Here is a 27076-nt window from a genome sequence, read left to right as displayed (position 1 = left end):
AACCACAGCAGCACCAGAGATACAGGGGTCAACCACTGTAACCACAGCAGCACCAGAGATAAAGGGGTCAACCACCAAATCTTCAACTACAACTGAGCCACCATATGAAACCACACAAACAAGGTCTGAGAGCACCACTACTGCAGTTTTAGACACACCGGAATCGGCTAACAAGAAAATTGGAATTGGCTCGGATCGGGGTTCTGCGACAGACACAGGTATGGCCGACTCTGAAACATATTTCAGACCTGAAAAATTAATTCTTGTATATGTGCCTTTCTAGAAACTAGTTTAATACTTATTCACGAATGGATAGTTTGGAAGAAAGCAAAAATAATTATTTGGAGGTACAGATGCGCAAAACTTATCAGAAATATATCCCAGACCTGGCCCTATGAGGATAAACAAAAATCACCATTTTTCATTTTCAAAATTTCATTTTTCAAATTCCTTTTAACTATGTCATTATATATTAGTTTTTTTTTAGATAAGGTCTGATACTTTTTCCCATATCAGACTGAATAAAATATCCTAATTGACAGTGGCTGTTAATTTTTCTGTGGGGTGGGTTTAGAATGTTTTTCCATATAAAAACATAGAATGGAACTTGGTTTTGGGTTTTACTTAGGTTACTCCTATCCTATCCTACATTGGAAATTTGACTATCTGAAATACGAGAGAAAAAAAGCAAAAGAAATCTGTGAGGGTTCAAATACTCTCCTCAACACTACAGTGGTCCAGTCCATCTGCATTTTGGACCCGGTAATGTTTGTGAAGCAGTTCAGAAGATTGGGTTGAGTTACATGGATTGCAAAACATTTTTGGCGTGGTCAACCCTATGATGCTTTTACTGTTTTTTTAATAAATTGCAGTTGTTTTAAATTTCATGTTGGCCGTTCGTTCACTAGTTTGCCTGAGAGAAATCCTGCTTTTTTTCCTCAAAAGAGAGTATTCAAATGTACTTAACACATCCTGATTACAAGAGTGACATCTTTTAAACTTTTTATAAGGCAAACACTAATTTGTGAGAGAAACTAGCATGAAATCCTTAATGTATTCTGTGAGATGTGCTCCTTATAAGCACATTTATCACGGTTGCATGTTAACACACTGGGTATTTCCGCCCTTTCCCTGACCCACATTTGGCTCCATTTCTTTTCCCACTGGCAAAGGACAAATGTTCGTTCTTTCAAAGGCAAAGGTTGGATTGAGTTTCAGGTTTTATCGATGGAGCCTCTAAGGGAGAAAGGGTCTGTTACAGCTCCCCTCTCAGCAGGACAATGAGACCCTGTTTTAGCTGCAAAAACAGCCTGAAAAAAGGCAGCAGAGTCCTGAATTTAAAGATGCCTTTCACTTAATGCAGGAGCGTGAGACTAGCTTTGTGGTGTCGACCTCCAGATTTTGAAGATTTGGGAGTGGGAAAGGCTGCATGTCATACACATTTGTGCAATTCAAGCGGAGATTCTTCTGTTTTTTTCTGTTAAACCACCCGGAAAGCTACATGTGGGCAAGCTCAGTGAGAACAAAATGGCCGATAAAGAGTAGGTACAGGGTTGGATTTTAAATAAAACTCGCATCCCATGGACAGATGTGACAGCAAGACGTAACACTAACAAATGATGGCAATAAACGGTAGGAACAGTTGTGAAACTGTGGGCGAGCCAGAAGCAGAAGAAAAAAAAAAAAAGAAAAGATTCTTCACAGTTACCATGACAGGCACAGCATGTTCACAGACAACATACAATGACTCCCCACCGTGTTCTGGAGATAAACAAAATATCTATAAATATGCAGGTAGTATAATACTTTGCTTTCCCTTACCTCAATAAATGGAAACACCCACTCAGTCCTTGGTGTTTGATTTCACTTGGCCACAGTGAATATTACAGTGGTACAGCTGGCTGCAGGATAAATGCTAATGTCAGTTTTGACTTACACTTATTTGATTTATACACCTTTAGAGGTCTCACTTTGCTCATTCAATCAGTTTAATCTCCTGGGCTTCACAATATTTTTCAAACAAGTGAATGCACGTTTATAAGATTTTATTTTATTTCTAGGCTAGGATAGCAACATTTGAACTCTGACAAATACAAAGTTGTTGGGTTCATTTCATTGTTTAATGTACAACTGCAAATAAAACCTCGGCATATTTCTCCATATAATTGCTTTGATTATTAGATCTTAATAGTTTACAGACCCAAGTTTATGCTGCTGGTATATAATGCAAACTTAATTAGAATACTTTTAATTAAGTGTGAATGAATAAAATGTTGGCATTTTGAAGTTTTTACTGAAGAGGATAAAAAAAAATACACACATCAGTATTTGATCAGCAGAGTAAAGGAAAAATGTTTGATTTTGATCTTTGGCTATTGAACTGCTGCATTCCTACTTCAGTATTGCTGAAAGATAAAAGTATTGTTTTTATCAATAAAAACAATATTGGCACTGGAATGATGTAAAATCATTGGCACTGGAATGATGTAACATCATTCCAGTGCCAAACAAAATTGTACATATGACCATGCACATAACATTTCCTGATAGAAAAAATGAATTTCTAATTTTTTTTTGCTGAATCAGATGGTCATATTAAAATATGACCATATGGCCTATATGTATCTGCTCTTATTAATACACCAATAAGAATGAGGAAGGCTATGCAACAGCTTCCCAAAACTCATCATGCCAGAATATTGTTTCTGCTTGATGTTCTGTGCGAGCCATAACTTCCTTTAGTTAAATGGATTCTAATATCTGTGACCCATAGAGACATCAACTGAGAGATGTCATCCAAGTGCTACTCACTCCCCATAAACCTTATTGAGATGATGAACGCAGCATGGCACCTTAAAATATTCAAATGAATTCAGAAAATGATCGTGATTTTTGGCATGTTAATTGCATTAATTATCACAGTGTAAATTCCGCAATTCTGCCTAATTAGGATGTGTATCTATGCAGCGTGCCAACACGTTTTTCAAAAACACATTTTCAGCCCCAATTATGTGAAAATTAGCCCTCAAAGATGGGAGTTGATATAAATCATTTAATTGTTGACAAATTATTTATAACTCTTTCCCACCCACACCCCTCGTTTCTCTAATGAAGGTTCAGTAGTGGATCCTTACAGGAGTAAGAGGAGTGTGGCTTGGTTGGCCGTGCTGGGAACAGCAGCTGTGACAGCCGTCGTGGGATTGGTGGCCTACATCATTCTGAAAAAGAAACATCAGAAAGCTTTCACTCACAGAAAGCTGGTGGAGGAGTACCCTTCAGATCCAGGTAGGTTAAACCTAAGACACCTGCTGAGAAGATGTTTTCCATGCGGGAGATAAAGCTTTTATTCACCAGAGCCTGCAGAAGAGGTGGGACTGTTGCAAATACAGCTCCTTCCCTAAGTATTCGTACTAGTTTTAAAGAGTTTTCACATTTTGTCCCTTACAGCCACAACTATATTTTATTGGGATTTTATGTAATTTGTTTATTATAGTAAGATAATTGTACACATTTAACTTTTTTACAAGTAAAAATCTGAAGTGTACAATGCCCAAATTATTTTTTAAATTAATTCATTAATTTATGGATTTGTTTTGGTGGCTTGCAGCAGCCCTAGTAAACACAAAGAGCTGGATCTTGTCATTGAATTCCATTGAGTTTTAGATCTAGATTTGGCCACTTTACGTTAAAATGCTTCAGTTTAAACAATTTCGCTGCAGCTTTGGCTGCAACGAGTTTAATTTCTACCTCTAACAGGCCTCTCCTCCTCAGTGTCGTGTCAGCTTACCACAAACCATCATCTGACTGGAAAACTTTCTTCATACGTTTACTGTTTCTTTCAATAATAGTTTTGTCCTTGCTGATCTTCCATAAATGCTTGATAGTAATAGTTATGAACAGACTGTCCTGCTTTGCTGTGTTTCTCAGCAGGTCCTTCAAAGTATCCTCAATTACAATGGATTTTATTTAGAGACATCACAATAACAGAAGTTGAATACAAATGTTTACATCATTTTTTAGATTTCTATTTAATAGCGAAATTAGAAATACTGTGTTGTTTTGCATCAATTTCAGATCTAAGCTCTACATTGTTTATCCCCTTCATATATCCGTAATGTGACAGGATGGGAAAAAATTCCATGAGTGTAAATATTTTTGCCCAACACTGTGGATAGATAGATGGATGTCCATCTGGCTGATGGGAGATTGACTTTCAACTTTAGAATAAATGTTGAAATAAAATTTTTGCTAGGCCAGATGTCCAAGTCATTGCTCCTTAATAGTGCACATTTACTTTCCCGGAGAATTTTTATGTTCATTCTTAAACTAGTTTCCATAAGTTTAACATTGTTGGGAGACATGATACATAGCCAATTAACACGTGTTAATAAGAGAGCTTTGGATGTGCTGGCTGGCAGATTTTACTGCCTCCAGACTGTACTGTAATAGGCTGATGTTTGGAGCTGCATAACTCATCCTGCTTTAATAAGGTAACCCCTCCATAATGAGGAAACCTCACCAAGCAAAATAGTCACGTAATAGGATAGTGAACAATCTGTCTCATTCTTGTCATAAGCATTGAGATACTAGGTACTTTGTCAGTCACAGTTTACCCTAAGCACCCTCATATTTAACCTCGCTGTAAAGCTCAGAGCAAAATTAAATGGCACAAGAATGCAGAAAGCATTTTTTTTTCAACACGCCCACAAGCGAATATTCATACTGTATATAGGCATTATAGACATTTTGGGTTGTGGCGACAGGTCATTTTGTCTGTGGTGCAACCAGATTACAAAAGTCAACTGGACTTTGAGCCATTGTAAGTGCAGAACTGTACTGTTCTTTTCACAAGAAACCTTGTTAAGAAAATGTAAAACAAAAGCTTAATTGAAGAGACATATTATATATATATTGATAATAGCAATCTGTAGACAAATGCACTGCATGTCCATGCAGTGCATTTGTCACGTGTTCATTCACACTCTCACAATATCTAATGACTTCCTTCTTTCTACAAAGCGAATTAAACCAATCTCCACAGAATTACTGTGCCATAACTAAGTATTGGACCCATACAGATTTCTATTTTTCTCCCTATTTTACAACTAAATATTTCAAATCATGAAACAACTTTTGATATCTGATGAAGATAACAAATCAACACAACTTGCAATTGTAAAATTACTATTTAATTTCTTAGGATATAAATATTTAGATTTGGTTTGGTTTGGATTTTCAATTGAAAATGACATTCCAATTCTAAAATAACTGACCTGTGATTTTCTAATTATCAGTCCTCAGATTAGACAATGGTGAACCTTTGGACCTGAACTATGGCAGTTACTACAACCCAGGACTCCAAGGGGACAGCATTCAAATGACCAACATTCCAGGACGACGCTGAAACTTAAAAGGACTCCCTGGACCAACACCTGGATGCATTCCAGAAAGAAATTGAGAAAATTGTCTTTTTTGGGGAAAGAAGAATGGGAAGTGTTGGAAAAAGAACTGTCGTAGAGTGGCGCTTGCTAATGGGAAAAAAGGGATCCATTTACAATAATCTAGGTTTCAGATACAAATCATGCATTGTATTTGCTAAGCCAGTCTAAATTACACTGCGACAGCCAAAATGAACTTTCTGCCATTTAAGTATGTTGCCAAAGAGAATCAAATGAAGGCTTTCCAATTTTGAACATTTATTTTAAATTTGCTTTTGATGAAGGATGCAAAAGATTGTACAACTTTTTGAGTGTTTTGAAGGCAAAAAAACACCACATGAAGCTGAGCTGAAGAAAAAAGACTCCTGCGAATTTGGCTCCTGCCAGTTAAAACAAACAAAAAAAAACACAACTGCTGTTTTCCAATTCTTAAATACCAGATAACACTGTGACCAGCTGAGACATTTGATACAAAATTCAGAAACCCAGATGAACAATGAATTTTTATTTATCAGTAATCACTTGCTGTTACAGCACAATACAGGACACTACAAGTCCTATTTAAACTTCAATTTGAACTATTCGGTAACTGGTAGTCACAGGATGAGTTTGTGAATTATAAAATGATTTAGTTTGTTTTCTGCACTACTGAGGGAGGCGGAGGAAAGCTGGATGCCGTTTTGTTATTCATGGAATGATTTTATTTCATAAGGGGAGTTGTGTACTTATTTTTAGCACTTTTTAGTTACAACATATTGCACTTTTCAAGTCTTCCAACCTCTAAGTGTCCGAGCAGAGATCTGATATAGCATCAGCATGGACTTTGGAGAATTACGTAGCATTTACCTGCTTCATAAAGCAACTATTATTAATCCTTCTTGTTCTCTTTATGCTTCAACATGGACCAGGGGGCCTTTAAAAGAAAAGCATCTATTTTAATAACATGCAGATGCTGTTTTTGCCCTTTCACAAATCACATCTTTGTACTTTTGTGCATACATACATAAACAAGATATTTAAAAATGTTCTGATTAGCTCCTTTCCATTTCCTTACTTTGCTGTTTTACATCAAAATACATGTTCCATCACAACTGTCAAAAAAAATTACTCTCAAAATAAATGTTTTGGCTCCCTCTATTCTTTCACTCGTCATTACCTGATTGAAATCTGCACTCGATCAATAGGTACTGTGAATATGATTGATATGTGCTTTGGCTCGCCCTTAACCAACAAGTTGGGAAAGTGTGCTGTGATATTGGTAGATGCAGCAGGCACGGCTGATTTGCTTCCTTCCTCGCCATAATTTCTGACATCAATCAGAGCTGTGGGCTTGCTGCTGCCCCTAAAGAATCACCACAATTACTACTGAAATAATAGTGCAGATAGATAGTGGGGAATTTCGCCACCTCTTCTTATTAAGATACTAAAGAGCTTGAAAAAGCATGCACAAACAACTAGATGCATAAAAATGTTTTTATTTTGATTAATCAGATGAGTTTAAACACTTAAAAAAAACAGGATTTTTTTCAATTTCTTAAACAGAACACATACAAATGTAAAATAACATTAGCTGTGGGGAATTCAGCAGGTTATTTTGTGGGAAAACAGGGCCTTTTAAAAATATTCATACTGCTAGATCTTGTTCAAGATTTGCCACAAAGCTTATTGTAATTTATTTGTTTTTATGCAGTTTTGTGAAGTGTGAAGTAAGTTGATGCATAACCCACTAATAGGGCTCTGGCTGTATGTTTCACCAAAGGAACATGAACCCCTATCTCAATTTGAAATGTTTTGAAACCTCAAACTATTTCCTTCCAGAATTTTACAGTATCTGGCCCAAATATGGCCAGACCGGCCATCAAGAGTTGCTACCCTGCAACTTTTAGATGCATCCCTTCTGCAGAACACCTGGATCAGATGCATGGCTCATTACTAAGCACCTGCAGAGCCAAATGACAGCTAATGAGGGAATTTAGCCATTTAATTCAGATGTGCTGGAGAAGGGAATTATCTAAAAATTGCAGGATAGTAATTCTCACCTTCTGGAATTGACCCCAGATATACTGTAGCTCCATCCCTCTTCCCATTAACTCATCAGCTTCTCTGGTCCTGCTGAAAAAAAATTCCTGCTATGTTCCATAATTCAAGCGGGTTCAAATAGGGTCTCAGATCAAATTCTTTCACTTTCTAAATGTCTTTTGTAAAACAGTAAGCAGGACATCTAATGGAATATATGCATCAGCTTTTTCCTCGTCACTCTTCGATAAAGCTCAGATTTGACATCAAATATACTGGGAATAAACAAGACAGACAGACTTTATTTACAAATTAGGTGTGGGCTGGATGAGTTGAATGTTGAATAAGTTTTAACACTTTAGCAGAGCACTGCGGATGAATAGCAAAAACGCTGAAAACCTTTAAATTCACCATTCCAATTTTAAATCTGAATGTTTCACAGGTTACTTAAATCAATTAACCGATTCCAATCCTGTGATAAAGCACATAAACATTTCTTTGGGAGGTATAGGCAGGTTAATTTACACTTCCAGCTAAGCAAAATGTATTGAAACAAAATTAAATGATTCCTATCTAAATTGAAGCTGTGCCTGCAGTTTATTGACTACATTTGAATTCATTATTCTTGAGATAACTTGCTGAAAATTAGTTTAACCTACAAGCCAGACCTTTTGTAATACTCAAATCAGTGTCTGTCTATCTAATGAGCCTCTGAAAAACAGCTAAGTGGTCAACAGAGCATCACGCTGGAAGTCTTATTTTTAATTAACATAAGGTCTTGTCATTGACTTCAAAGGTGGAAAGACGGAATCAAAAACTAGTTTCTCTAAATTGGTTTTTAGATACCTATTACTGCATATTTCATGTTTTTTTCTTTGTCAGGAGAACAGTTCTGCTCTCAATTTTCTATGCACTTCATAAAGTCACCTAAAAACTGCAGTACTTCCATTTTAAAGTTCACAGACACTTTAGTAAGTTAGCAAGTCCTTCATTTTGTGGTTTGACTTCAGTATTCCTGCGATTTGTTCTCACCTTCTGTGACAAAAGAAGACGTGTTGGTTTAATTTATTTTCTAAGACGTGCAGCATGCTCACCAGGCAGGTCTCATATCTAAACCTCAACAAGGTTCAGTCAATGAAGCCAATTAGTACAAAGAAGCCTATGCACCATCTACCTCCATCGCTGAGAGGCCATTGGGGACGTGTGGGTACGTAAGGGATCGTGACTTACATTCAATTGGGAGAATATGTCTGTTGTGCACAGCACTGTTCTCCTGACACTGCTTTCCAAATGAGTCAAACATAAAAAACGTCAGACCTCCTACTCAGCATGTCGGCAACGCCTTTGAAGCCGTAGGCTTAAAGCAAGAAGCTCTTGCCGATTTGAGTTTCTCGTGGATTCTGATGTCACTCGGTATGACAGCTTTCACAGAAAGCAGCATTAATCTTCTACACTGAAGCAGATATGATTCATCTATTGTTTCATAAAAAACATGTCAAAGCTGATGCAAAAATATGATCAGACAGATTCTTCTATCGGCCATTTTATCTCCCGTTTCTTTCACCTCTCTAATTAGACTTAGCCAACAGAGTTTTAATGTCGTAAGAGGAAGAGTACGTTTCAGTCTGCAGGGGAAATTTTATATTACTGGTGATAAATGTGATAACACTCATCTCTCAGCTGCTGCTGCTTTCCTATCCCTTATTTAATATAATAAAAATATTTGATGAGTTTGGACAAGTATGTCGGGAGAGAGAGAGAAAACAAGACTTAGTGCCGTGAGATGTATAGAAATGTAAATGTCTTCATTAGCGTCCACAAGAAAAACATGGATTTGTTTTTTTGATTGGCTGTTTGTTTTGTTCACACATTACCCTTTCCACATTTACATCCTTCACTTAGATGAAGACAATCACGGTATGTGTATCAAACAGGGTAAATCAACAGTTTTCATGCTTTACTGCATTTAGTTCTTTGTTAAATCAACTGTTGCATGAGCATTAAAATGTACACCAATTTTAACTGAATACCGATCAAAAATAAAATTACAAGACTTACAAAACAAATACAGAAATTTACTTAGCATTGTTTCAACTTTAACCTCAATTCCCACACTTCATGAACAAAGAATAATTTATTTACCTTTAACTTTGGCTGGACTCACTTTACTCTCATTCTGAGGTACTTTATGAGTCAACAAGTAACTTGAACTGAATATTATTAAAACAAAAGCAAAATAAAACTCCTAAAACCCAGAGTTAGTAAGTTATCACAACCTTCTAATCACCTTCCCATCTACAGACTTTACCAGCACGTTCTGGCATACTGCYAACTTTACCCTCGCCTGATAAAACTGGTAACTACTGGTAAAACGGTGCACAGAAACCGTAACATAAACCGGTCAAATAAGAAGTAAACATCTTACAGAGTAGTTTTGGTATGTTTTCGCCGTGTACTGACCTGAAGGATAATAAAATAAAAGTTACCAATCACCACCGAAGCGCTGCTGTTTGCGTTTGAGGCAAACCGGAACTCCACCCTAACATCAACCCGGAAGCAACGCCCCCCAAACAAAGGTTCCGTTTCGCCGCTACTGCTCCCATCCCAAGCTCAGGAAAGCGCTATACAGATGCAAGCAGATTAATATGCCGAAATGCAAACAAAATATAATTTGTTCATTTTTGGATAAAATATAATAAATTTTACATGTAAATATTTCAAAATGATAAAATAACCAAAATAATGTGGTGGCATTTTTAGGTGCGCCACATTATGATAAATGAAGAAGGACAACAATCATTGTCAGCTCAATTCCTTTTTGATTTGTAGTCACAATAGATAGAGTTTGTGGGCATGTTGTAAATACCATTGCTCCAGAAGACCTCATGCTGTTTAGTAAGCTCAATCTTCTCCAATATTGTATCTTCTTCATGCGCTGCAACACCCCCTCATGTGTCCAGACAACCGTATAAACATTCTTTGAAGCGCTTTGCAATGTTCTGGCTATACTTCTCCTTCTTGCTATCTTTATGGCAGAAACCCATTATAATGCTGTGTTTGCAGGTGGACTGAAGTCCTCCCACTATGCTGTTCTCTATCCATAGGTGGAAATTGTCTTTTTCCTTGCTTTATTTTTGTTCAGTATTTTTCAAAACCAGTGCACCAACTGTTTAATAAATTCAGCAACTTATTCTTAAGTCACTGAACATTTGTACTCTAATCATGTTCCATAAACATTTGATCATATAGCACAGTCTCATTGCCATTAGCTCACCAGCTGTGAAGGTAGCAGAGAAAAAAAATACGGAGAATCAGATGTAGTACACAGAAGTGTGCCTGATTCTCCACTGCTTTAGATATTCTAGGAAGAAAGCCGAAACCCGATGAAGAGTCCCTTTACACGTCTGAATGTTTTTGAGGAACAAATTACCTCTGGGGATACCATTACAACTTTCCAAGACATGAGTCTGAAGACAACAAAGTTGTCCTGCTGTGTAGTTCTTTGTCCTTCATAATACTCTGAGGAATCCTTCACGACTGCAAAGAAAAATTGTATCCTTAAGGGACTTTGTGTCTCATTTTCACACCTGTGAGTCAGAGGAGGCTGATTATAAATGGGTTGGAAGATGAAATACAGTGTGTGCCGCAGGTATGATTTATGGCACAGCAGCCATAACTACATTTGGGGCTGCAAAACATGGTGGAAGGATGCCATATACACAAAACCCAAATGTAGATTGGTTTCCATTGCAAAGTCCTCACTTTCTACTTGGATAATACTTTATCTAAACCTTTTCATTTCACGTACAGAGACGTCATCCTAATGGAAGTACTAAAGATAATTTATATTTTCTGAAACAGTTTTTTTTAACAAAATAATTCCATCTTGTTTATGTTGTGACTTTTTTACACTTATATGTTGTTCAGTATGATAAGTGACTGATTTACAATTATATGTTAAGCATAAATTACATAATTATTATTAATTGAATTGAACATGATTGTATCTAATTACAAGGATGAAGTGAAATATATTTAAGTTCAAGACATGATTTATTTGAATAGAAGAAGTCTTTTATTTTGAAGAATGCTTAAGTATCTRGTTCTGTTTTGTCACTATCTTGCTTTGTTGATATTTTGGTTGTCTTGGTTACGAACAGCTGTTGCCGTTATCAGCTGTCGTCGTTTTCGCTCTTCAATAAAGAACTGAACAGAAAGGTTCAGTAAAAGACATACGAGCCTCCGTTTTGTTTGAAGAAGCTTCACTCCGTAACAGTTTATGTTAGCTTTTCTGTAATTTACATCTTTAGGTTTGCAATTTGTTTTCTGATAAGATATTAGAAAATCAGCCCTCAACAGATAATAACACAAGAGAAAAGGAGAATCAATAAAAAAAAAAAACTATTTGTATGTATGTACATTTTATTAAAAATGACCATTCTCACCAAAAAAAAAAAGAGAATATTTAATGGCATTACAACAATGACTTATTTATTTATAACTGCTGACCAACTTTTTGCATATTTCCAATACTGAGACAGAACAAAAAATCACACACACCAACAACTAATTTTTATTCACAGCCTAGAAGAAATCCAAACATGTCCAAAGAGAACATGTGAGCAACTGAGACACCTTTGAGGTTATTTTAAAACCAAGTCTGCTGGTGGTTATTCATACCATTATTGTTTCTAATCACTGCTAAAAAGGGGCTTTAGTCTACTTTTAAGTGTTGGAAAAGTATGAAGAAGTCAGGGCTTCTCCAACTAGTGTATATTAAATCAGAAAAGATGGCATAAACTTACTGAGATAGTTTCTACAGTCCAAGTAATTTGACATCATTACTGTGAAAAAGAAAGTCATCCAGAATTTTTTTGTTTTTCTTTCCATCACAACAACCTTGGCATATTCAAAATGGACAGACTTTTAGAACTTCTGAATTTTTCTCCCCATTTTTGTCTTTATTTTAATAGATAGATGCAAAGTAATTTGTTTGGACATCTGTCAAAAAAAGGAATTCAATAAATAAATAAGTAAATACATGTTTTGTTTATTGCAGCACAACCTCACACTAACAGTTGCATTCCATAAGCAGGAAGAAACATCCCATATTAAGAAATGTCTTTTCTTTTACAAAATCATAATTGGTACCTCTGATGATTCCCTCAAAATAGATGTATCTTAATTATTTTTACCATTTCTACTTCAGTTTATGCCATGGATTTTCTATTTGTAATCTAGAACTTTCTGTTTACCTGAGGCATAACTATCACATGACAGAGAAACCAGCTTTTTAGCCACTGGGCTGGATGAGTGCCTACGGTTATCTTGCTATCTCACACAGAGGGGAGGAAGGTAAGGGAGGTAAAGCATTTTCAAGGCTCACCGTTTCAGAGCTGCAGCAAAGATCGACATGTTGGGCTCACAAAGTCTCCATGACAACAAGATTTAGACACTACCTGCCAGTCAGTTGTTAAGTAGTTGTGCCTAAAAAAAAGCCTTTTCTGACCTATCATCATGATTGTAAGCTGAAGTTTATAAAGCTCCACTGGGACTACAAGAATAGTAGTCCCAGTAATTGTAATTGGTCAAATGATTACAAGACTAATCCTGTAATCATCACAATTGGTCTACTAGACACAAAATCAGCCAGTTTGGATATCAAAATCCTAAAACCTCTGGATTGGGCCAAAATTAAAGGGAAGACTCAGAACTATAAATTTCTCGAATCTTAAACTTTTCAGTCACCTGACAACAAATGAGGCTGTGGACAACTCAGAATTAAAACAATATTTTACACTAATTACCAAAATCTTAACAGAGTTAAATAATGTGTCACTGTAACAATCTATTATATTTCACGATTGAAGAGCTGAAGAGCAATTTCAACCTTAGTGAACAATAAAGATTAATCTTATCTAAAGTTATCTATTTAATTCTGTGGGACATTAACAATCATTAACAATGTACATTTGTGCCATCATGTTGCTTATAGAAAGAAGTCTGTCCTCATTATTCAGATACAGCATGCTAGTATGTGGTACAAAGCACAGACTATCTGATTTCTGATTTTCCAGCTGCATTTGGTAAGTTGGATGACTAAGAACAACCGACATATGGAGGCTGGTGGTTCAGCCTGCATTGCCAAGATTGGCGCACAAATCCAAAGAGACAAATACTTCTGAAATAAAGAACAAATTGAGTTTCAGTTTGACAAAAACATTCAAACAACTGAAAACCCACTGCAGTCTGTGCACTCACTGATGTCTTAAAATGACTCTCAAGATGGACAAAAATCACAATGCAGATTAAAAATCAGACAAAATATATTTTTTCAGTTTCGTGTTGGTCGGTGAAGAATGACCAATAAATTAAAAGTAATTTCTCAGTTTTGGTTTACTGCCACACTTTTATAGAATTATTTATAATGCCACATTTTTGTCATATTTCCCAGGAAAGTATTTTTTTGCCTTACAGCTTGTATGACACATTGTAAGATTGCAGATATTCTTGTTTAAATTGATGGAATGGAATATTAAAACAATGTTAAGTTTGAATTTCGCTATGAGGCTTATCTGTGTGGACTTCACCCATCTACTTATCCATTGTTTTTACCTCCTTATTTTTGCAGGGTCATACATGGTTGGTGGTTGGCAAGAGCAAGACAGTTCGACTGCTTTGCCTATCAGTTGTATACGAAGCAGCACGCCTGCCATTAGAGTGTGAATGTGTGTAGGAATGTGGTATTGACGAATCGATTTGTAGTGTGCTTTGGAGTCCTCAGACTTTGTAAGACCTGGGCTTCATAAAACTCTATGCAGATGGAGGCAACTTACYGTTTACCGTGTAGCTAGAACCAAAATGGATTAAACTTGGCTTATAGAATAAAACAAAAATTAGGCAACAGCCATTTGTTTACACTACTGTCAATGTAGCAATGAATGTTAAAACAAGTACTGAATGTGAAAAAGTCAGCTCTGTCTAGAAAATCCTAAATGCTTAAGTCGAAGGTAATTGGGTTTCTACTCCTCTTGAAGATGTTATTCAAAAGGCTTCTTCACTTCTAAGCATGGTTGAAAGTAAAAGTCTCATAGCATCTAGTCAGAATAGATGTTAATATTGATGAATAGAGCCATTAAAGTCAATCATGGAGCAATTATAACACACAAGGTTTCCAAATAGATATTGAGTTCCTATTCAAGACTCAGCTGTTCATTTATATCTCAAGAATAAGAGTCACAAGTTTGAGGACAGTAATGCACATATGAACTCAGTGGAAGAAGCCATCTATGTTAAACATGGAAAAACAACATGAAACAGCAGGCATATCATCAGATATACACCTACTATAGAGTCTTAACTCATTTCCCCAGTAATTTTTGCAGAAATTTACATCTTGGGATGTGAACAAAACAACTTACATGGAAACAAGAGAAGAAACCAAGTTGTCTTCTGCTTAATCTCTAAGAATCTCTAAAATAAATGATCAGACAAAGGAAATATTGTGCAGCCACTGTACATGAAATTACTTGAAGCAACATGAAAATGCATGAACAAGCTTTTGAATGCCAACATATTCTATTTGAGACCGCAAGCTTAGCTTCTTGTCATGTTCCTTAAAAATTCCCCAAAACTGAGATCACTCTGGGCACTGTCAATATCAGATGATTGCTTCCCATAGTGATCTAAAAAAATCTGGCTTAATAAAAGGAAAAAATTGTACAGCCTACATCTTTAACATTCTTCCCCTGTCTGTGTCTTGCTGCACAGGTCGGGTGTTCTCAGCTGCTTATACATTACCCATGTGTCTGACAGGGTATTGTCTGTCAGTGATCTTTCCGCGCTCGTCACTGTTGCTGTTGGGTCACTGGGGTGGATCTGAAAGGTCAGCCTCCTCCTTTTTCAGAGTCTGCTTTGGGATAGATAAACAAGTATGAAAGGTTTCCAAATAGACATCCGGCGGGAAGCAAGATTTGCATGGACAAGTAATGAATACTGAGGAACGGCATATAAAATAGGCTGGGTTTTTGTTTTAGATATGCAAAGTAAAACACCTGTAAACCTGTGGAGCATTGCAGTAATATTCAAAGCATGATACACTGTAGAATAATATATAGTATGCCCTCAAGGCACAGTTGCCAGATGCAGAAGAAAGTGTTTGACTTTCAGTTGCCCTTTACCAAGCCTCACTAGCAATAGACTTGCATCGTGCAAATACAGGAACAGCTAGTGTTTGCAGAACACTTCTGATAAATTCTGTTCGACACAATACTGAAAGAGATGAGCTTCAAATACATAGCGCAGTGGTTCGTTACCTTTTTTGAGGTACTGAACCCCCCAGTTTCATATGCGCATTCACCGAACCCTTCTCATTCCTACCCCCCGCCGACACACAGAATACTTTACTTTACTAAATCAGAATACTGTAATTATTTGTTGTGTTACCACCCCCACGCCACTAGAGGCAGTAGCAAACCCAAAAAGATGCGACTAAGGAGCAAATTTAGACTATAGAATTTGGTAAAAACGGTGAGTTTTGCTAAAGACACAAGCTCAAATCCATGCTGAGAGTGGAACTCTTTCAATCAGGGCTCCTCCGCAGCTCTGATTAGCTAAGCAATGTAACGTGATCCTTTGCAGCAAGTGATGGCAAAGCGGGGCGTCATCACGACTTTACACATGTGTCTTTATCTCCGCGGCAGAGGCTCCGCCGAACCCCTGAGACCGACTCACCGAACCCCTGGGGTTCGATCGAATCCAGGTTAAGAACCACTGACATAGCGTAAGTATTTTCACATCACAAACTAGAGATAAGCAGTGTAAATTAAGCTTAATTTGTTTTTGAAAAATCTATTTAGTTATAATAGATTCATTCATACAATAGTTCTGAGAAGAAGGGTAAAAAATGTTGCAAATAAAAAGTTTACAAAGAAACAATTGTTCAATTTTGCAGAATTAAATTTCAGAAAGCCTCCCACATAAATAGAAACAAACAGTGCATTTATCTGTTAAGACACAGTGATGCATTCAGGGCTGATAGTTTCCAAACAGGCTTATAGTCAGCCATGTATCACCAACGTATGTGAACTTTGAGTGAACTCAAAAGAGAAGGATGACTCAGGAAAATGAGGCATGCCCTCATGGTCAGCAGTCACTGCCAGGTGCAGAAGGCAGACTGGGAAATTTAGTGCTCACAAGCCATTTATTCTACCATCTCTCTGTGGTTGTGAAGAATGTACCTGCGTAATGAAGTGTACTGTTTTGAGGGGTGACTGGTTTGCAAGCCAAGGTTTTTCTTCAGGAGTTTTCATTGAGTGCCAACCAATGAGATAGAACAAGCCTTGATTCATTTTAGGAAGGTGGGGAGATTTTTTTAAAGAAATGATATAAATTAAATACCCAGATAACCTGGGAGTGCTTGGATTTGTTCCTGCCAGAACAACTCAGCTCTACGTTAACCATTAGCAGAGAACGTGGAATGGTGCCAGGGCCACAGCTCCCTCTTGTGGCAGTCAGTGATTTTAGCAACTTAAGACTGTAAAAATATGAAAGCTGGTATTAGTGCTGCAGCACAGCTAGCAGTTACAAGAATTTAGAAAGGGGACACATTTGAACTTCTGTTTGCTATTGCTACAAATATCAGGCAGTGAATCACTGTGCGGCGTTGTCATCTTGATACACAAGACACAACCATTAAAGAGATAATGCTTTTGTTAAAGCGAAAAGGGATAAAGCTTTTATAACTGGTATGACTGTATTTCAGTCATACCAGTTATAAATGGAAGGGTAGAAGTTCCTCTGGTAATGACTCATGTTTTCAGTACCTGGCATGGTTGAGATTTTACAGGTGCATTAACTCCACCTATTAAATCTCGACTTAGCCTAATTGTTTACTCACCATTTTTTATGTTTGCAAAGCTATATGTAAAATGTAATGAATTTTTAAGCTCATGAGAGGAAAACACTCAAACATATTTTCTTGGACTGAAACAAAGCCATTTGTCTTCATCCTTATGGAAGGAGTAGAATGAGGAAAAAAAAATATGGTCCAGAATGTTGTAAATAAATGCTTCAAATAGATAGAGTAAAATATTATCTGAGAAAGAATGACACAGTAGTTCTTAAATTCTTTAAGTGACATGTGTCAACCCAGGTCTTCTGCTGCTCTTGTTTTTTGAGATTCTACGATTTTCACAACCATACCATCAGATGCAAATGTAGTATCAGATCTTTGGCTCGTAAACTCACTATTTCTATATTTCTAACAACAGTTAACACATTGTCTCAAGACAGTTGAAAGAAGTTAACTCAATCTAATCACACAAACAAATTCCAAGTCAGTTACAGAAATTCCTATTTGATTCTAGCTATCAAACGGTGCAGTTAAGTTCAGTTTATTATTCAAATTGATAAAATGTGTTCCATCTAAGGAAACCCAGCAGACTGAATTGAGTCACTGACTTAATTTACTGTTCCAGGATGAGCATATAACAACAATAAATCACATTTGTAGTTGAATTTTAAGTAATTCAGACACCAGCAAAAGATTAGAAGGTTTAAGAAAAAGCATTTACAACCAGCAAATTTCTTCTTGGTGCACACTAATTAATTTAGTTCCCTACTGGTTGCTTTGGGGTTACACATACAGCATCTGTGCAAAGGGGATGAGCTTATATTGACTGAATCACAGCGGGAAGAAGATTTAACCAATGAAATCATAAAGGAAAATCTTCGTAAGGCAGCTGGGAGCCTTTCAGGTTTGTCCTCATTAATAACTTAACATAAATTCTCTCAGAGTCTAAGACTATCAAGAGGACTCTGAATAAAATAATTAGCTTGGTGACCATTTCACAGTGGCAGACCAATAAGAGTAACTAGTAGCAACACATGGTTGACACTTATAAAAACAGGCTAAACTCATCAGCGAGGGAGACACTCTCAAGGATATTCAGTTCATTTTAATATTCACCCTTGATTCCAGGTAATTCAAATCACTGACTAAGAAACTTACATGTGTTGCTTTTATTTCTTTTCCTTAAAGGCTGCACATCAAATAATCTCCTTATATACCTTTAAAAGTTATATTTTTAACCACATAGCTTCACTTATGGCTTATCTTCTAGCTCATTGTTTAGAGCAGAGGTTTGGGAGAAACCTCTGCTTAGATTCTGCTCTGTTAAGAGAGTAACCACAGATTGGGAACCAACGATGAACGCTGTGCGTGCTGTGTGCGCTGGTGGGGGGCTAGGCGGGTTGACACACATTGTGTAACAGGAAGTCCCCCAACTCTCCTGATTTGTAATCCATAGGGGGGGCCCAGAAAATGTTTGGAAACCACTGGGGGGGCCCAAGAGAAAAAGTTTGAGAACCACTGGTTTAGAGGCTTTTGTCCACATCTTTACTTATATTTTTCCCAGAAGTGGAGTCTAGAGACTCAAATCCATTATTTACACATTCATTTTCCACCAAGCAATACAGAGTAGAAAAAAAAATTGTCTGTGGAGCAATTTGCAGACAGATTTTTGCACTATGACAAAATGTCAAATATTTATACCACAATTCTTGGATTTTTCATTATAAAACCCTTAGTTCTGCTACCAACCAGTAAACTGCGAGAAGCCACAAGACAGATTATGGAAGGCAGAACTGTAAGAGCAAATGGTTGTCTGTCAACTAAACTTCTCATTGTGGTCCTTGTGGAGAGGGAACAGATCCTTCTGAACTGACACATCAAATTAAACAAAGGATTTATGCACTGTGGCCACATTACATGTTGTGGCTCTAATAATGGGGTAATGACCTTTGAGCCAGTGGTGTGATCAAAACAGACCAAAAATGTGGAATGCTGCATGTTTCAATGAAATTTCAGTAATTAAAGTGGATCCAGTGAAATGAAAGTAACCTGAATTTAACTAATGTTGTGACTGGGAGGACGATGGTTCAAATCTAAATAAAATGCATCTAAACTTTGATAATAGAAATAAATCTGTCATACTTAAGGGAATAAAATGTTCAAAAAAAGCAAATCTTCACAACAATTCAACAATATTTAAGTTAGTGGTGGTTTATTCAAGTACTTCAGCAACTCCCCCTTTTTCAGGACGCTACACTTCCAATAATTTGCCACATACTTGGATTGCCTCCAAGGACGTGCCACAGCCATATTACCAAAAATAAAAACAAAACAGAAAATGCCAATTAAAGAAAGACAAAACAAATGTTTTTGTGCTGATATACAGTTACGTTTTGTGGAATCTTGATATTTTAAAAGCCAACACTGATAAAGACCTTAATCTTCATTTGGTAATAGCTGCAGAAATGCCCTGTATTTTGCCTGTGCCTCTCTGGCCTAAGGGCGACTGCTCCTGTGTTTCGCTGCTGATCTGCTGCTGAGTCGGGCGCATGGCTGCTCTGTGGGGGTGCCTGGTGTCTGTCTGCTTGGTGCTTCTGAGGCCTCTGGGAGCCAAGACTACCTGCCCCTTCCCGCTGAAAGTCAACGAGCAATTAGGACACCCATCTCCAGATATCCAATTTTGCAGAGCAAAGCTGCCCTGGCACAAGCAGGCAACCAGCTTCTCCATATGGCACATGAAAATGCCAGGTGATACTTGGAGAGAAGAAAAAAAAAAAATCTCTGCAGAGCTGCATTGTCAAAGTCTTCCACCAAAACTAGGCAGGTGAGGGGGAAGAAGTGTTTTTCCTATCCAATAAAGAAGGCAACTGACAGTGAGCAGGATTAGCTGGCAAGCGGGAGGGTGGTAGTGACTTTCTAGAAAGAAAACTTACTATGTTTTGCTTTAAATGTACACTTTATTAATTAGCAGCTAAAAAAAAGTTTAGGAATTTGATCTTTGTACTGTTTAAGAAAACTAATTTAAAGGTTTCATCAAGCCAGACTTTCTGTAACTGGTTTTGATGCTTCTAACACAGTATGATACATAGATACAAAACCTGCATTTTCCCCTTGTCTGGTGGAAAGGAAATAAATAAAACTGTTCGGAGAAAGAAAAAACAAAAACTGCTGAACCCCATTAGAAGTTTGGACAGCTATAGTTTTGTTGCAGTTAAAAGATTTCTCATTAACTGGAGAAGAATAGAGGCTATCAGATCTTTATTAAATTATTAAATGAAATGGGAGACTGGGCCAGGAGATGGAATCTAAGGAATGGTTTATTGGTAATCTCTGGCTGCACCCAGAGGAGACTGAAGAAATAAATAAAAAATAAAATGATAATTGGATGGAATTCATCTTCTTGTGAAAAAGGTGAGATTTGATGAACACCCCCTGTAGAAAAAAGTCTAAATCTTTAGTGAGACTGTTTTGTTTGGTCTTGATCCATTTTAGATGGTAAAAAAAGAAAAAACTTTTCTTCCACAACTGTTAAATATTTTAGAAAAAGGCATCCACTCATCCTGAAAATATCCCCAAACAAATATTTTACACTTCCAAATGAATCAATGCGAGTTCAATTGTGAGATTGCAGCTGTCAACTGTGTTGACGTACTGCTGGCTCAGAGCTTGCTCACTTTTCTTCTTCTATGTCTAATCCTTCTGACATCGTTTGCAGTTTTGGCAGACAAACAACTAGTGGCATACAGAATTAAACAACAGATGGTTTGTGCCACTCAAAGTACCTCTTCAACAGTAAAATGTTATTTCTCAGCTCTCATGCTCTCTTCTTCTCCCTTTGCAGCCTGGATGCAGATGCGCATAAACACCAATGTATAATCAAGTGCACACACAGAGAAACAGGCTGACACGAAGAGATCTGAGAAATGAGAACTGCAAGGCAGGCAAAAAATTTGCCTCCGGTCTTCTTCAACTTCTGTCCTCTCCGGAGAAGCACGGCTGAATTTGGAATCTCTCATCTGAGCCAATGAAAAATTGATACTTTTAAATATTTTAAAAAAAGTTCTTCCTTCTTCAAACTTATCTTCAAAATTGTTCATATTAGCAATATTTTTGATCTTGTATATCATGTTTTATTCATTGATATACCATCTAACAACACCATGATTCCTTCTGCGGCGAGTGTGATTCCATGAATACAATTACATTAAGAGAAAAAGAAAATTTACCTGCATTTACAGTCAAGCACTAAAGTCACTCAAGAGTTTATAAGCAAAAAAAAAAAAAAGATTTGCCTCTGCAAATTTGTCCTGATCTAATGTGACGCATAGAAGGCGTACACCTCAGCATCTTGTTCAACTGCTCAATGAAAAATGTGCTGGAGTGTCGTACACAGTGTGCTCACTTGGGGAAATATAAAGCAAAAGTAATCAATTATCACACCTCCCACCACATTCCCATTGCAGAGGGCCCTTGATTATTTAAGGGAATTAGGTATCGATCAGCTAAGTGAGTCAGTGGGACAGCCACAAGCGGGCCGAGCAGCAGCAACGCAATTGACTGCATTCCTCCACAGCTCTTCAGCCTGCTGAAACACTTGGCACCTGAGTTAAAATGACTGACGGGATGTGGTGAAATTAACCGACACTAATTATGTATGGAAGGCAGGGTTGCTTAAATCAAGGTCAACAAATGTCGAGGAGGCATAGTAATCTCTAACCATATGCCAGACTGCAGCAGCGAAGTGAACCCTGAGCATGAGTGTCTGCAAGCTCGCAGTTCATTATCACCATTATAATCCGGGATGTCTGCATTCTCACCAGGGCATTCAGACACAGGGTGAAGTCATTAAAAATACAATGGGCTTTCCACAAGTGCAGATTTCCTGAACAAATCAACATCAGTGCAGCCTTTCATGCATAACACCTGTTGTTCTTTAAAGAGCTCTTAATGTATCTAGCCAAGAGAGCACCAGTGTAAATGTTATGGATGGTCACTTGCTGTGCACTTTTAAAAAGGCAGAAAAGAATGTGAATCGAAATCTGAGAAGACTTTAGTGACCAGACATACACAATGTAGTGAAATAAGGCTACATAAACCTATGTTAATGTTTATGAATACTTTTTATCCAGAGAGGCATATCAGTTACATAAAGAAGAGGGAGAAGATCTCTATACATTCCCCAGGATTTCAAATTAATCTATAATTAACTTAAAGATTAACACACCAATTTCACTTCTATATGGGTTAAAGACAGTTGTGAATGTCTAAAATCAAGAATTTATTCCTATTCAACCAATATCTACTCACTACTCTTTTAAAGGGAACAAATTATATTCAAATTATATGCACTATTAAGGAAAGCCTAGTGACCAGGAGACAAATACCCCAAATTAACACATTATAAATAAAAGAATTGCCAGGAGCTTATGAGGTTATCAGAAGAAAAAAAAACAAAAACATTTTATTGAGCATGTTAATGCTCAAATACAATCCTAAAGGGAAAGTGGAAGGAAGATGTGATCCCTCTATCAGAAACACCTTGGTGGACAACAAACATACACAAGAATGAATCCACAAATTGCCTTCCTTTAGGTCCAAATTGTGTTGCTTCAACTCACAAGGAAATGGATTTCATCTCTGGGGATCTGTAGGTCCAGAAACCTGTCTCCTACTGTGACAGTGGAGTCACAACAGCTGTCTGATTGCAAAGATTATTAGATCTATGAATGATCCCATCTTAAGATCACGACGGACTAGTAAAGTAAACCACTTAAAGCAGATGGTTTGGTTAAGCTTCTTTGGAAACTGAGTTTCTGTAGAGAGTGAAAAATGAAATCTTACACAATCTTTGTACTTTCACAAAAAAGATGTTGCGCGCTAATAAATAGGACATTTAACACAGCTGAATCGGGAGAGCCTTAATCTTATTGCTTGATTTTTCAATTTACAGCATCTTGTAATCTCAAACATGTAATCAGTTTATTTACCAAATAATTCCCATTTAAAGTTTGACAAAGTCAATAATCAATGTTTAAAAATACATTTAATTATATATTCTCTCAAGGTTTTCATAATTTTAAAATTAAACGTCATCCGTTCTTATGAAACTCTTTATCCGTTCCATTTAAGATACTTTAAAATACACTCTTAAGCATTTAGAAAAAATGGAAGAACAAAAACTAAGCAAGGTCATTTGCGCCTGATGTTTTGAAATCCCACGCAACTGCTAGTATAAATAAAAATGTACATGGACTAAATCTGGTTCTACAAGGTCACTTGGAGTTATCTACAAAAAAACAACAAACAACCGTCTCAATTATTTAGATTAAAGTTTACATTTGAGGTGTGTGCTTTACACAGATAATATCAAGCATGTCTGTGTATACAAACAACCACATCCACATGTTCTTCACTGAAAACTTGGCAAAAAAGAAAAACAAAAGATTCCTATTTCTGTACTAATTCACATTTGTTCATACAACATTCATTTGTTACATTTACAGAATAAAATATCAAACTAATGAAACAATTTACCCTTAAGATTCTTTCATTTGATATGGAGATTTGAATCAGAATGGAGACAGGAAATTAGTTTGTGCACCCTTGTAGAAAGAAAGACGGTGCTGGAGGCTGAAGGTCATGTAGTGACTAATTATCTTGTCATTGATGTGGCAAAATGTTCTGACAGAAATTCACAAAGCAGTGCAATCACTATCATTCTCTGCAAGCATTGTACATTGATTTGTTTCTGTAAATGTAATGTTTGCATTAAATGGCAATTGTGTTTAACTCAGCCACAAATAAAGCAGGTGCAAAAGTGAGCAGAATGAACTAAGTGGTGCTGCAGACTATGAAAGACCATAGAATATTGCAATATAAAACAGAATAAGAAGGTAAAGTTACAAAAAGCAAATATTCTGTGCGAAAGTGAAATCACATTAGAATAAGAATTACACACTTGCGTTTTGTGTATGTAAACTTCTGGTTTCAACTGTTAATATACACAACAATGGGTGGTCTTTCCCCTAAATACATATAAACTACATACTTTAAGTGTGTATGAATTGCATTACTCAATTTGGTAGGTGGTATTTCTTGAAGGCTTGATTTGACACAGTATCTAGTTTCAGGGTTAGAAAGATAGCGTTTAAAAATAGCGTTTTACATTTGTTCCTAAGCTTTAAAAACAGAAATAAAATCCTCAGTCTCGTGCTCGGGGCTTTGACCTTCTCCGTTTCTCAAAGGTCTGCATTAATATGATAATTTGCAGGCTCTTGGACAACATGAATGCATTAAGTCATTCATTTTAAATTTCTGTACAAGTACACATGCAGACTCATGAAAATTCTGTGAACAAACCAACTGAGGTGGAAAATGTCTTAAAATTAAGAGAAGTTCAACTAAAATTTCACTTGGCAGGTTGGCAACTTAACCTTCACAGCCACATTTTGAAGTGAAGGACAGTCTATTGTAAGAGAAAGACATGAAAAAACAGGCCAAAAATATATCATTTGTCTGAGATCTTCTGCGATCCCTTCGCTGCTACTCTCTTGCAAAAATGTTTGAGACTGGCTGCAGATGACCATCATTTATCATTTTAAAGCTGCAAGCTGGTGTTTTGTAGAGGAAATCCCTGTTGTATGGACGGCACTCTGAGCTGACTGCAAAGCAGCCACTGCAACAGAACCTGACTCAATGAGACAAGCTTGATGACTCCTTGTGCAGCCAAGTTTCACGAGAGCAGGGACAGATATATTAGATTCTTGATTGTTTTATTTTGAAAGTCTCACTGCCGTGTCAACTCTATAGAGCTTTAATTTGTAACAATGCCAATCGAGGATGCAATTTGATGTCTGMTGCAGGTGGCCATCAACCACTAAAACGCTTTTCTTTGTAATCATTTGCCCTGCTAGACTGGAAGTAAACACTCACTTTGAGATGCTCGTGTGGTTTCAGGTAACGCATAGTTAATGTTCACACTGTGTCTCTTATTGATAATTTACGTCCCTCATTATTGGCCACTTTCAGTGCCATTAAGAGATGCTTCTGAGTCATTGGATTGCACTCCTCCTGTGGCGCGTATCATACTGTAGCTGAGGTGAAGAGCTGATTAAAATCTGACACAGACCACTGCACTGATGACACTTATTTGGGGCCTGCAATAAAGATGGTGATATTACTTTTTGAGTTTCTCTTGACTGACCTTGTTTGCTGCTCTGCTACATCCCTTCTACCCCCAACTAAAATGTATTCATATGTCTGTAAAAAAAAAAAAATGTCTTTGATGGACCTTCAAAGTGGAAAATAAAGAGGCTGAATGCTTCTTTGGAGCGAAATAGTCTTAGGACAGGTATATCTAGAGAAACAGGCCACCACCAGAGGGATATTTCGTGAGACAGTGTGTGATTACATGCTACATTACAATGCAAGTCATTACTGCTTATGGCAAATTAATTGCATGCCTCTCTGCAGAGCTAAATTAAAATGTGGCTACTCGTGATACTCTGAGACTGATGAATAAGGTAATGTTTGATAGTTTGATGTGCAAAAACCTGGAGACTTGCAAGATTTTTTTGGTTGTTGCAGAAAAGTTTTACTACAGTCATATTTATGGGCTGTCTGTCAACCACAGCAACCCTCAAGTTTTTTTTCACTGATACAGCAATTTTTTCACAATTTATTTCTGTTTGATGTCCATTTCAAAACCTTTAGAGCAATAAATTGGCAGCGATGCAATCGATTATTCATAACTGCTGTACACTTTCATTAGTGTTGGGGTGGCTGTGGCTCAGAAGATATAGTTTTCATCTATAAGTCATGAGATTACTTGTTCAATAGACTGTTCCAAAAGTCCACATGAATTAACAGAAATGGGTTATGAAATTGAGATGTATTTCTAAATAAATGATATAGTGGGGGAGCGTGTATTTTTTTCAGAAAAAAGAAATAACACAAGTGGGTCTTCTGTAGAAAATAGGTGACATCTAAAGTCAATTAGTTGGGCATAATTCAAGGATGCTGAATACAAATGCAAGACTGACGTGCAACACATTTCTAAAAAAAAAAAAATTTTTTTTCAACTTCACAATTACACTTTTTTTTTGCATTTTTACATCACTTAAAAGCTCAAAAATTAAAATACATTGATGTTTGTGGTTTGTAACATGACACAATGCTAGAAGGGGTGAAAATTGTGTTAAAAAATTCTGAGAACCATTAGGCAACATATTTACAATGTCTGCATTTGCTTTTATATCTACACTGAAAAACATTAGCTCTTTACTATTTTTAACCATCGAGTCACTTTGCAATTTCTAAAGAAATCCTGTAGCTACAAGCAAAAATTGAAATACAAATTTTCTAGAATTACTATGTAATTATTTGTATAGGAAACAAACAAAAACATTAGCAAATGTCCTGACAAACTTGCCTTTACAAGAAGAAGATTTGAGAATGATTTCCTAAAATTTGCTTATGAGACTTCAGCATGTGCTGAAAATAAGTATGGTAGTCATATACCAAACCAACTTTGAAGCTTGTTAGGATTCCAAAACTGTCCAGTTTTGCTCTGTGCTTCCAGTGTTTCCATGTTTCAGTAAATTACTACACCTATTTTCTGTCTTCATGGCTCCACACAAAAAATGAGGGAGACTCAAGAATTTGCACAGTAATGGAAATCAGTTTTCAGGTCACTGTGTGCAGCCAGTGGTACTCTGTCAAAGCACAGCCGACTCTTGCTAAATTGTGCGCACTGCATCACAGACCCATG

The 27076-nt window shown here is 36.8% G+C and overlaps 1 protein-coding gene across 3 annotated transcripts in view; it reads left to right on the top strand.

Annotated features, from left to right (window-relative positions):
• LOC103462719 (serine-rich adhesin for platelets) overlaps positions 1-6575 on the top strand; it is a 13573-nt gene extending 6998 nt beyond the window's left edge. For 2 of the 3 annotated variants that reach the window (XM_008405681.2, XM_008405680.2), the window contains exons 3-5: positions 20-218; positions 3115-3285; positions 5295-6575. In XM_008405681.2, coding sequence (XP_008403903.1) covers positions 20-218; positions 3115-3285; positions 5295-5404 — 480 coding nt within the window. In that variant the 3' untranslated portion in view covers positions 5405-6575. Of the gene's footprint in view, positions 1-14; positions 219-3114; positions 3286-5294 lie in introns of all 3 variants that reach the window. The other variant, XM_017303822.1, reaches the window with a different exon arrangement.
• Positions 6576-27076: the final 20501 nt, after the last annotated feature.

The sequence above is a fragment of the Poecilia reticulata genome, linkage group LG3 (genome assembly GCF_000633615.1).
Source record: "Poecilia reticulata strain Guanapo linkage group LG3, Guppy_female_1.0+MT, whole genome shotgun sequence".
In the NCBI taxonomy this organism is placed as follows: Eukaryota; Metazoa; Chordata; class Actinopteri; order Cyprinodontiformes; family Poeciliidae; genus Poecilia; species Poecilia reticulata.
This window is presented reverse-complemented; position numbering and strand designations above follow the sequence as displayed.